General features: G+C 42.8%; 1 protein-coding gene across 1 annotated transcript in view; it reads right to left on the minus strand.

Moving 5' to 3' along the window:
- lactbl1b (lactamase, beta-like 1b) overlaps positions 1 to 70 on the minus strand; it is an 8031-nt gene extending 7961 nt beyond the window's left edge. Inside the window, exon 1 of the mRNA XM_077007695.1 lies at positions 1 to 70. This exon is cut by the window's left edge and continues 36 nt beyond it. Coding sequence (XP_076863810.1) covers positions 1 to 70 — 70 coding nt within the window.
- Between the last annotated feature and the right edge of the window lie 12961 nt (positions 71 to 13031).

Consider the following 13031-nt stretch of genomic DNA (forward strand, 5'->3'; position numbering starts at 1 on the left):
AGCAGCTGGCCATGATGACCGACAGCAGGAAGAAGAAGACCAGGCCCAAGTGAGTCCATTTCCCCTTCATACTCCAGGCTTTGCCCAGGCACGGGAGGCCAGCAGCTGGGCAACGCTGCAGCAAGCCAACACGCAATTACATGCTGAGCCAAAGAAATTGTTCTGTATTCAAATTAGCTCCAATTATCTGAAGCTCGACAGCATGCAGCAGATTTATGACACGATGCTTTCTTCTTCAGACTGCATTCTCACTCCCTCTGACAAACAAATCTATTTAGAGCTAAATGAGGTGGACTGGTCTCCCTCACCATGTGTGACAGATCAAGACACTTAAACAGAAGTCTCTTTCAGAATTAAAGCCCTCTTCATTATGTCTGTATGGACATTTGATTTTTCTTGAAGTCTTTGATTTGCTCTCTAAGATCTTTCCCAGAATGGAACACAGTGATTCCACTGGACTGGAAATATCTGTTCAGATGATTCTGATGGTTGACAGTAGATGCAGCACGTACCCAGGATGAGGAATCAGCTGTCCCAATACCCAGTGCCAAATGGGAATGTTGGAAAACAGGCCCGGAATATGGCAATCAAGATAAACATCACTGCCAGAATTCACCAGTTAGGTGGATAAAAGGATATATGTTGTGTTAACATTATCCGACAAACCTATCACCTATAATCTACAAAATGAGAGATGAAGATACACTGGGTGGACTTGCACCCACTGACTCAGCAAAGCACAGGCCAAGGTACTCACCGTTTACAAAGGCTAACACGCAAAAGTGCAGAAGGCCATTTGGGTTGTCTCAGAGCTAGGACAGTGCGTTGGTGTGAGCGTCGCACAGAGCAGTCATCTATACGCTGACCGAGCAGCAGTCTGAGACACCAGTGCTCCTCTCCGCAATTTAATTTCCTCTCCCACTACTGCCTGACATCATAATCCCGAGATATACACGTTAAGACCCATTGGTGCAGGGCCGTGGTTAATCCCTGAAATGAACTTTAGGCCGGTTTGACCCTGCCGACACTGTTCCGTTCGCCACCGTACATAAGCTCTTTGGACGAAGATTGTGATCGACAGAAGCTTCGTCAAGCAGTGACTGCTGATGGGCGGAGATGCCAGATGCAACAGAAGATGGAGGAACATATGGGTGTGGTCTTCACTCTCTGAGCTCCATATGTAGGGGTTTGGTCTTCACTCTCTGAGATCCACATGTAGGGGTTTGGTCTTCACTCTCTGAGATCCACATGTACTGAACTAGACTGTAGTGCTCACAACACTCTGCTGTGCATTTTATGTCTCAGATATAGTAAAAACAGATAAAGCATGATAAAACACTTCAGATCATGTTGAATTAATGACATCTGAGACTGAGGTGTGAGAATGGACAGAGACTTGATTCTCCCTCTTGCATAACCTACAATGCAATGTTCTAATATTACCCATTCACTCTGTCCTGACTGAGGGAGTCCAGAAAACGTTATGTACACTAAAACACATGCTGTGATAGAACCAACCTAAAGAACATATGGCCATGCATGGGAAAACAAAAACCTTTATGTTGGCTCTCTGAGCACCATCAAGCCCAGAGGTGTAGTGCTTCGAGAGCTTATGTGCAAATTGATATATGTTTAAAATCCTGCAATTATTATGCAAGCCACGTTTGTCCAGCATTTTGCAGCAAAATTGGATGGGAAATCATTTCCTGCTGATCACTTTTGTCTGTTTGTCAGCATGTTTTCGGCTTGAGATGTTTCTGCATAGTGTTTTAATTTTTTTTCATCTTCCCGTCAGAAGATTCGGCGTGACTGAAGATGACGGATGGTCTTACGTGTGTTTGTCCTCCAGCCAGCGAGGGCTCCCTCAGGACCAGTGTACTCAGGCCAGCTCCCATGGTGCCTTGCTCAGCCCTCGGACAGGTTGGCCGCCCGGTCAGGTTGTGCCGCTGATGTAGGGCTTCTGTTCTTCACCTCAGTGCGAAGGGTGAAAGTGGAACGAGATGCTGTAGTTCTGGTCCACCACCTCGTCTGTCTTCAGGAGGGAGACGGGTGATGAGAAAACACTGTGACCTTGTAAACTACAAGACTTCAGAAAGACATCAGAAAAAGATTGTTAAGAAAGATGCATAACATTCCATCAATGGCATCCAATATGAAGTGGTATGCACGGTATGCGTTATAATGTTTTATCTGTTGTATCTGAAAAAATCTGGAACCTTGTTTCTTACTGAAGATGCCTGTCAATCTTTTTCAGTTTGTACTAATTTGTGGTTTGTCATAACCCTAACTCATATGTGGTCTGTCACAACCATAACTGAGTTTTCTAACTCATATGTACCAGTTTATCCTGATGTGCCCATTACACATACATGTAAATTAAAGCAAACTTTTGAAACATAAATAGATATTTATTACTTTGTATAGGTTGGGTGCATTTACACAATTGGAAACGATGAGTTCCATGCAGAACAGATGGAGGTGCTCAGCCCACTGACTGTATTACTGTCCTGACTATACGACTTACCTACACCACTGACTGTACTACTGTCCTGACTATACGACTTACCTACACCACTGACTGTACTACTGACCTGACTATACAACATATCTACACCACTGACTGTACTACTGACCGGACTATACGACTTACCTACACCACTGACTGTACTATTGTCCTGACTATACAACATATCTACACCACTGACTGTACTACTGTCCTGACTATACGACTTACCTACACCACTGACTGTACTACTGCCCTGACTATACGACTTACCTACACCACTGACTGTACTACTGTCCTGACTATACGACATACCTACACCACTGACTGTACTACTGTCCTGACTATACGACTTACCTACACCACTGACTGTACTACTGCCCTGACTATACGACTTACCTACACCACTGACTGTACTACTGCCCTGACTATACGACATACCTACCCCACTAACTGTATTACTGTCCTGACTATTGACTTACCTACACCACTGACTGTACTACTGCCCTGACTATACGACATACCTACCCCACTAACTGTATTACTGTCCTGACTATTGACTTACCTACACCACTGACTGTACTACTGCCCTGACTATACGACTTACCTACACCACTGACTGTACTACTGCCCTGACTATACGACTTACCTACACCACTGACTGTATTACTGTCCTGACTATACGACTTACCTACACCACTGACTGTACTACTGCCCTGACTATACGACTTACCTACACCACTGACTGTACTACTGTCCTGACTATACAACATACCTACACCACTGACTGTACTACTGTCCTGACTATACAACATACCTACACCACTGACTGTACTACTGTCCTGACTATACAACATACCTACACCACTGACTGTACTACTGTCCTGACTATATGACCTACCTACACCACTGACTGTACTACTGCCCTGACTATACGACTTACCTACACCACTGACTGTACTACTGCCCTGACTATATGACTTACCTACACCATGTGACTGTACTATTGTCCTGACTATACGACTTACCTACACCACTGACTGTACTACTGCCCTGACTATACGACTTACCTACACCACTGACTGTACTACTGCCCTGACTATACGACTTACCTACACCACTGACTGTACTACTGCCCTGACTATACGACATACCTACCCCACTAACTGTATTACTGTCCTGACTATTGACTTACCTACACCACTGACTGTACTACTGCCCTGACTATACGACATACCTACCCCACTAACTGTATTACTGTCCTGACTATTGACTTACCTACACCACTGACTGTACTATTGTCCTGACTATACGACTTACATACACCACTGACTGTACTACTGTCCTGACTATATGACTTACCTACACCACTGACTGTACTATTGTCCTGACTATACGACTTACCTACACCACTGACTGTACTACTGTCCTGACTATATGACTTACCCACACCACTGACTGTACTACTGTCCTGACTATATGACTTACCAACACCACTGACTGTACTACTGTCCTGACTATACGACTTACCTACACCACTGACTGTACTACTGTCCTGACTATATGACTTACCTACACCACTGACTGTACTACTGTCCTGACTATATGACTTACCTACACCACTGACTGTACTACTGTCCTGACTATACGACTTACATACACCACTGACTGTACTACTGTCCTGACTATATGACTTACCTACACCACTGACTGTACTACTGTCCTGACTATACGACATACCTACACCACTGACTGTACTACTGTCCTGACTATACGACTTACCTACACCACTAACTGTACTACTGTCCTGACTATACAACTTACCTACACCACTGACTGTACTACTGTCCTGACTATACGACTTACCTACACCACTGACTGTACTACTGTCCTGACTATATGACTTACCTACACCACTGACTGTACTACTGTCCTGACTATATGACTTACCTACACCACTGACTGTACTACTGTCCTGACTATACGACTTACCTACACCACTGACTGTACTACTGTCCTGACTATACAACATACCTACACCACTGACTGTACTACTGTCCTGACTATACGACTTACCTACACCACTGACTGTACTACTGCCCTGACTATACGACTTACCTACACCACTGACTGTACTACTGTCCTGACTATATGACTTACCTACACCACTGACTGTACTACTGCCCTGACTATACGACTTACCTACACCACTGACTGTACTACTGTCCTGACTATATGACTTACCTACACTACTGCCAATGTTCTGCAACCTTTACTCCTGCCAGCAGCCGTCTTTTGTGAAAGTACAGCCATTTTTTTACCAAAAGACTCATCAAAAGATCCTGACTCAACTTGTGAATTTTCTCAGTTTCTTTACACACTATTAATTAAACATTGAGCAAAAAGGTCAAAGGAACACGAAGGACTGCGATGTCCTGACAGCCATAGTCTATTTTGAAGGAACGTAATTTTCATTTTCATCCATGGAATGACAGATAATGGCTGTTGAGCTATAAGTTTCTACTCGTTTCTGTTGTAGTAGGGTTAGGGTTAGACATTCTAGAAAGTGCCAATGTCATGTGCCAATGTCATGTTTGTGTAGGGTTAACTTTAAATGTCCAATTGTATTGCAGGTGATGGGTAGTCTTTAAAAAGTGTGGATGATTAAAATTAATTCTTCTGGATTTGAAGGTGGGGTGTAATTAAGCACTCAGCCACTGGTACTGTCTCAGAGTGTGAATAAACGTCTGTGTAAAATATACAAACACAAGCTGAATTGGAGAGTAGACTAGTAGACTAGTCCTGAGTTTAATTTGGGAACTTGGGAATTCTACAACTGAGCATATTATGTTTTTGAACAGGGGCTGGACAATATTATAAAGGCAGGCAGTCAAGACACAAAGAATAAAGACTTGATCATGTGTTCATGGACATATCCACCTCTAAGCAGGCCAACCTCTTCGCTGGACAGAAACACTGGACAGAAAGGCTGTGTATTCCAACACAAACAGTACTGACAACGCTACGCAAATATGTGAAATGCCAGAGTTCATCAACATATCACCTAACAAGCTCTCTGCAGATGTTTAAGGTAATCTCCAGGGGTGGGACCAAGTCAGTGTTTTGCAAGTCTCAAGTAAGTCCAAGTCTTTATCCTCAAGTCCCGAGTCAAGTCTCAAGCAAAGACAGTCAACTCAAGTCAAGTCTCGAGTCAAGACAAGCAACCGTCAAGTCAAGTCCCAAGTCTGAAACTTGGAATTTCAAGTCCTTTTGAGTCTTTTTTTTTACAGGCACCAACGCTTTACGAATGCTACGCTGATGTGTTTCTTTACTCGTTTTGTTGGTGTCCGCCAGCCAAAAGATGACAGATCATTTACATTTTATCTTCTCTTAATTAGATAAATGTACTTAAACAAGAATGTTTCGTTACATCATTTTACACGAAAATAGCAAGCTTCATCGTAAGCAAGATGCTGTCATTACGAATGGTTATTCTAAACATTTGGATAAAATAAAATTGGTTTAAATATAGACTAATAAAAGGTTAGGGTTATTTTTTCATTGTTTTCTGTTATTGTGGGGTCACGGTGTAGGCTACTATTGTTACCTGGAGATTCAGTGGGGTCACATATTCTGATGGCTGCCGTCAGAATTGGTGACCCCAGTTAAAAAGGCTCACCTGTACATCCCATTCATGATTTCTTTGTTGGCTGCAATGGTGAGGGGATGGTAAATCTTGTTTAAGTACATTTATGTAATTAAGAGACGATAAATGTAAATATAAACATCTGTCATATTTTGGCTCGTGGACACCAACAAAACGAGTAAAGAAAGTGCATCAGCGTAGTTTACGTAGCATTCGTAAAGCGTTTGTGCCTCTGAACAGAAACTGTGAAATAGCGCCCCCTGTGGTCACAAAACTCGACGGTCACAGAATCTGGTGTAACGCCGGTCTGCGTCAGAAGGACGGAAATGAAATTAATGGGGCGCACTTTATAAATATTAATATGCGTTTTTAAATTTAGATTTGGGGTTAAAAAAATCAAGTCTTTGCAAGTAAACAGGTTCAAGTCCAATTCAAGTCCCAAGTTATTGGTGTAAAAGTCCAAGTCAAGTCTAAGTCTCTGAATATTTTTTCAAGTAAAGTCAAAAGTCTTAATATTAATGACTCGAGTCTGACTCGAGTCCAAGTCATGTGACTCGAGTCCCCACCTCTGGTCATCTCTGTAAGCCTGGAAAATACAGAGACATTCCAGAAGGTTCCGGCATTCTCTACCCTTTCCAATCAGCCTCTGCCAGTTTGTCTAGCAAGCGCAGGGTGCTTCTGGAACACTGCTAAGCCGGTCCTCTCCACTTTCATGGGCCACAGTCCTGCTGAATGGCACAGCGCTGTCAAACTTTCTTTTTATTTCATATTGTCCTGTTTAAGAATTTCACATAAACAAAAAAATCCTTTGACTTACCCCTCAACAATGACCTTTGATATTTAACATCTACATCTACAACAACCTGATTATCACTCTACAGTGGTCTTTACAATGGCATGATGTTGCCATGCCTGCAGTAGACCGTAGGATAGGTTAGCTATCTGTCTTACAGGACACCACACTGTCATTCCAAAGGCCACTTATGTCCTTTATAATGCGCATTCTCCCATGCTGGCTGATGTTTTAATCTAAGAGCCTCATACGTGAGTTATCTGAAGGAACTATTCATCATGGCCAAATGTGTTCAAGCTTTTTTCGGTTTAATAAGACTTTATACCACTTTCCAGGAGGCAATGCTAGTTTGATGGGCATATTTTTCTTCCATATTCTTAATTCAAAGTATATGGATATCTGGTAGTGTAGGGGAATATGAGAGTATATGGATATATGGGAGTGTATGGGAATATGGGAGATAATTCTGAAAACCAGACCATATTCAGCTCATTTAACTATGACACTGCTCATAGATTTGAATTAGCTTGGAGAACCATCATAGACAATGTAGGTTAAAGCTCTTGTGAGTCCATGATAAAAGTCTACTTCAGGGCAAGAGATCAGACACAAATGCAGAGATCAGACAAGAACGTAACCTTGGACAAACACAATAACATTGTTTTTAGAGAAATAAACAACAGAGCTATAAATCTACTGAACTTTATTGATACTGTCTTAAATAACTCCGTACAAATGTAACCAGAACCTGTAGCATGGGACTTGTACAAATTCCATACGTTCAAATGAAAATACATAAATAAACCCAACATTTTCTATGGGTTGTTATTTCCTGAAAGGCCATAACGCAAGCAAACGAGACACACTCTTAAAAACCGCACAAAATGGTTCCCATTTTCCCGCCTTTTCATTTTTTCCCCTGGGATGGAGTGGCTTGCAGTGCCAGGCATGATGAAGCAGGATTTTGAGTGATTAACATGCTCTTTGCTCTGTGCTTTAGTGCTGCTGCCCTACTTTCCACTGGCTCTCTAAGCCGAGTTTCTGTCCAATCTTTAAAAAATCCTAAACATCCAGAGATAAAAATTCACATTCACTCTGGTCACTTTGCTAGAGGGCGGAAGAAAAGGAAGAATGATATTTAAATATGACAGAAGAGAGACCAAATGTTTTCTGCCTCCGCTATAATAAGCAGTGGGCATGCGTACGTCATGACTGACGATAATTCTAGCATATGAGGTACGTCAGGGCTTCACGTTCAGACATGCTGCTTGCAGGATGAGACTGCAGCTGAGACGAGAAACGTTATCACCCAGCTGCTCCTGGGAATATGGGCGTCTGATAATAGGCCTGCAAAATACTCACTGTAGCCAGCAACTGATCAGCGCTCAATTCACACTTAATACAAGGACAAGATCAGGCTTGAGAACCACTTGGCACTGGTGTAAACATCCTATCAGGACTCGGCATATTAAGCCCAGTATTGTCAAAAAACAATGACAGCTGTAATGACAGCCTTAATAACTACACACACCAAGATGCAAATAGTTCAGAGCTCTCTCCAACTTACCCTTGGTCCAAAGGAGCTTCCTGTAGTGATAATAGAGTCGTGCATTATATGTCCTCACGCTGTGATGACCAAGCCCGCTCTGACGTCCTGACAGATGCTGGTATCATGGCCGGGTTGAAATCCTGCTTGTGTCAGATTTTATGGGTGGGAGTGGGGGGGGGGTGGATTTTTGGATTATCTGCCACCAGCTGCGTCTGCTGGTGCTGGAACTCGGTGGAGCTGGCTGAAAATGCGGCAGACACGCAGAACTCTCTGCCCGGGTGCCGGCAGACATCTGGGGCCCTGAGTGGTCAGGCTGAATAGGAAACAAGCAAACTGGCTTGCTGAGATGGAGAAATCTTATATGTCACTTATATTTCTCCAGTCCAAACTGATGCATGGCCTGGCACATTATTTAGTAAATACTGTCAAAATTATTCAGTACGCTTAAACAAAAATGAAATGTGTAGTTATAAGAGTGAGGAAAGTGTCCAGGTGGACAAATGGTTCCTTTGATTCTTCCAGGGATAAAAACATCATTGCATTAAAAAAATTTCAGAACAAAACTAGAAACCCACGCTTGCACGCTTGATTGTGAACTCGTGAGCTTCCTATCGTTTGTGCACAGGATCTGTCGAGCGAGCATTTAGAAGGACGTTACACCCCGTGCTCATGTGACAGCATCATGGTGGCACTCCCGTAACATAACACAGTCAGTCTTCAGTCTGGGGTCACTTGCATTTGTAATATGCTCTGCTGAACCACTTACAACTGCAGACAGGAAAAACACAGACACCTGGCCAAGCACTGAATGAACATTTCACAGGGCGTAGAATCACTAAGTGATGTGTATGTAGTCGTGGAAACAGTGTTGGCAACTGTTTTGCTAGTGTTCTTTTGATCAGAGCTTGATGTTTGCATATGCAGACACTGAGACATACATACAGAGATATATACTCAGATACTGTATATACACAGATATACAGTCAGACACTATCCTCTGTTGGCATATTTAGGTTGTAACTATTATCTAAATCAATTTCTGACCACAGGAGAAATGTAACCCGGATATACATAATCATATCAGTACCATGTGCGGTGCAGAGAATAATATGTGTGCTGCACTGGTTCTGTGGTCAGAAACTGGCCAGTGATGTGTGGATGGAGTGTGGATGATGAATTGTGAATGATGACAGATGGAGCAGTGTGTAATTGTATGCTTATAAAATGTATTTATGAGATAGACGTACTAGTAAAGTCTCTGTGGGAACAAAGTAATAAACTGGTGGATGTGTTTATCATTTGGAGGTAGTTAAAGATTAATTCATACAATTTATTGGGTTTACAATGTACCTCAGAAAGCAAAAAATGTCTATTAATTCAGTACAACTTTATGGGTAAGAGTAGGCCTACATGCTTTGAGCAAAATTGTCACAGCTGGTCCGGCCCACACCTGTCAGTCATGTCTTTGTTTTCATGTTCTATGTGCCTGTTTTGTCATTTCTGTTCATGTAATTTCACTCTTCATTAGTGTTATCATCTGTCTGGTTTAGTCTCCTCATTATCTTTGTTATTTACTGTATATTATGTTATTTATTTATGCCCTATCACAGGGGTCACCAACCTTTTTGAAGTTGGGAGCTACTTCTTGGATACCAATTATTGCGGAGGGCTACCAGAATGAAAGTTGTTGAGCGGGGGGGGGGGGTATGGGGGGAACGAAAGTTGTTGAGCGGGGGGGGGGGGGGGGGGGGGGTTATTGGGTTCATGTGCGCATGTCAATTGCTAAGCGGGAAGACCGCTAGCAACCGCGGACAATAGCTAATGGCAGCAAAAACATAAACGATGCAGCGCTTTGGTGCATGGCAATATAGTGAGCTGTTTTTAAAACAAGCCCGCGGGCGACTCATAACGTCCTCGCGGGCACCACGTTGGTGACCCCTGCCCTATCATGTGTTTTCAGTTCGTCTTTGCTGGTCTTTGTTTTCTGTACAGCTCTGTTTTGGTGTACAAGTTTTTCTATGATTACTGTTTTTCAGTATGTTCATTGTTAAACTTGTGTTACGCGTAAGTACACTGACCCGGGATCGTTTTAATGATGATGATTTTGGATTTGTCCCAAATAAATTTCGTTCTTCTCTGCATATGCGTCGGTTCTTTTATCGCTCTGTGCCTTCGGCGTTACAAAAATGTAGAAAGCACCGAAGGCACACCTGTAACAACCAGGCTGGAGAGAACTACACGCGTCTGTATATTTGAGCTGTTCCTGCTCAGATCCAGGTCTTCATCTCATGCTAAAGGCGAAAACAATTCAAAAGCATTTTTTCTGCTTCTCCAGTTAAAAAGCACTTCCAGATCACAGCAGAATTATGCAAGACACCTCTCTTCTCTCCTTCTTCCCCTCGGTGTAATGGCTTGTCTCTCGTCACACTAGTGAACAGAAACTATGCTTTACTTTTGATCTACAGAGTAGAGCCCAGCCGATCTCACTATAGTGCTCACCCGTACCCCTGATTTTTTAAACATTGCTAAAAGTGAACAGGTTAATTAATGTAAATCAGTTTTGCTTTAAACAGCTTAAATTGAGTTCTCTCTTTCTAGCTCTCACTAGCGCTCACTTTAAAACGTCATTTCAGAAGTTCTTGGGTCAACGTGGTTAGTGGAAACGGCAAACCAAAATAAAAAATCTTTCTTTTAAAATAGATGAAAGATGAGCATGTTGGTGTAGCAATAACACACCCAGTAGTTCATTCAGACTCAAGTCCCTTCTAGTATCAGACAGTGACTATGATACAGGATCAAGAAATAAACTGTAGCTACTGTGATGTAGGCCTACTCTGGGATTTTTCCCCAGTAAGAGTAAATAATGGGTCAAATCTGGTCTGTCCTATACATTAACAAAACCTGTTTTTTAGACCAGATATTAGAAGAAGGAACTTTCCAATACACTACAGAAAAAAACAGAATTTACAATGTCTTAGCTAAGAAAAAATGTGGCATCGCAACAAAGCTTCAGGGACAATTACATGTATTAGTAGTATGCATTACATGTATTAGTAGTACGCATTACATGTATTTGTAGTATGTAGTATGCATCACCCCATAACCGTCTTAGGCTGAAACCATTTTTCAGCTTCTCCAATTAAAATGCACTTTCAGATGTCAGCAGAATTACATGTCTGCAACGTTCCATTAGACATCTCCTCTCTGGGGTGTTTAACTCTCAGCAGTGGTTTTACAATGTCTACGGTTGGAACGGGGTGAAATATGACACTTTCTGTAACCCATGCTTTTAAGCGTCTGTATGTTTGCAAGGGAGTCAGATGGTAGTAGTTTCTACTGACGTGGGTGGTGTGTGTAGCTCTACTGACGTGGGTGGTGTATGTAGCTCTACTGACGTGGGTGGTGTGTGTCGCTCTACTGACGTGGGTGGTGTGTGTAGCTCTACTGCTGTAGGTGGTGTGTGTAGCTCTGTCCATCACTCATTTAAGTTTTGCCTGCTTTTCTTGTCAATATTTCATAATGATGCATTTGCACACTTACACATTTCAAGTCCCAGTACAGCAGGTGTTTGTCAAACCATTCTAAACTCTTCTGTATACGAATGCTTGAGACTAATAGAGAATATCTGATTCACAGGGGTGCAGTGTCATCTCAGCAAAACTCGTCAATAGTTACAATCCCAGGAGGGCAAACACAGGTCACAGACATCCTCTGGTAAGGACCACAGCTTTTCCTGATACTTGTATGCTTTATTCATTGGTGTTTGATTCAGCGCTGATTTCATTTCTTCATCCAAATAGCTAATTGTAATGCATTCTCATGATTGTCCGGGCCAAACGAGTACAGCTGTACCATGTGGAAGATGGCACCACGGCGACACAGGAAGTGAGGTCACTGTGCAGCATCATTCATGCACTGCTCTCTTTCCCCAACACACACATGAAAATGGCTGGCACAGAAAACGGCACTCATGAGGCGTGGGGGGGGGGGGGGTCTGCGTGGGGTTGCACATTAAACAGGTTATAGGTTGCCTGTTAACCACCCCATCACGCATAGAGAATTCAGAGATCAAATGGCCGTGTGTGTGTGTGTGTGCGTGTGTGTGTGTGTGTGTGTGTGTGTGTGTGTGTGTGTGTGTGTGTGTGTGTGTGTGTGTGTGTGTGTGCAGTTTCATCTCAGAGTAGAGACCATGCACTCTCACCACTCAGAAGAGCACCATGAGGCGAACTGACAGTCGACCTAGTTCTGGTGAGGTGAAGAGGCTGTGCTCAGTTTAGCGTGGGTGTGTTAAATCAGCAGGGAGAATCTCCTCTCAACCAGGACCTGCAGAAGGTCAGTTGACACCTTATGACCTTTAAACAATACACAGAAAGGGGGAAAAGCGCAGATGAGATGTCACTCAACTAAAGAGACAGGCGTGTTCTTTCAGATGTCTTGACAAGGCACAAATTGGGTTGGGAGTTGTGGGCTCCTAGTACTTCTCCTGGTTCTGAACACCTGATTGACCAGCAGAACGTTTGCATCTTCACTGAGAAACACT

The sequence above is a fragment of the Brachyhypopomus gauderio genome, chromosome 1, assembly GCF_052324685.1.
Source record: "Brachyhypopomus gauderio isolate BG-103 chromosome 1, BGAUD_0.2, whole genome shotgun sequence".
NCBI classification, from domain to species: domain Eukaryota; kingdom Metazoa; phylum Chordata; class Actinopteri; order Gymnotiformes; family Hypopomidae; genus Brachyhypopomus; species Brachyhypopomus gauderio.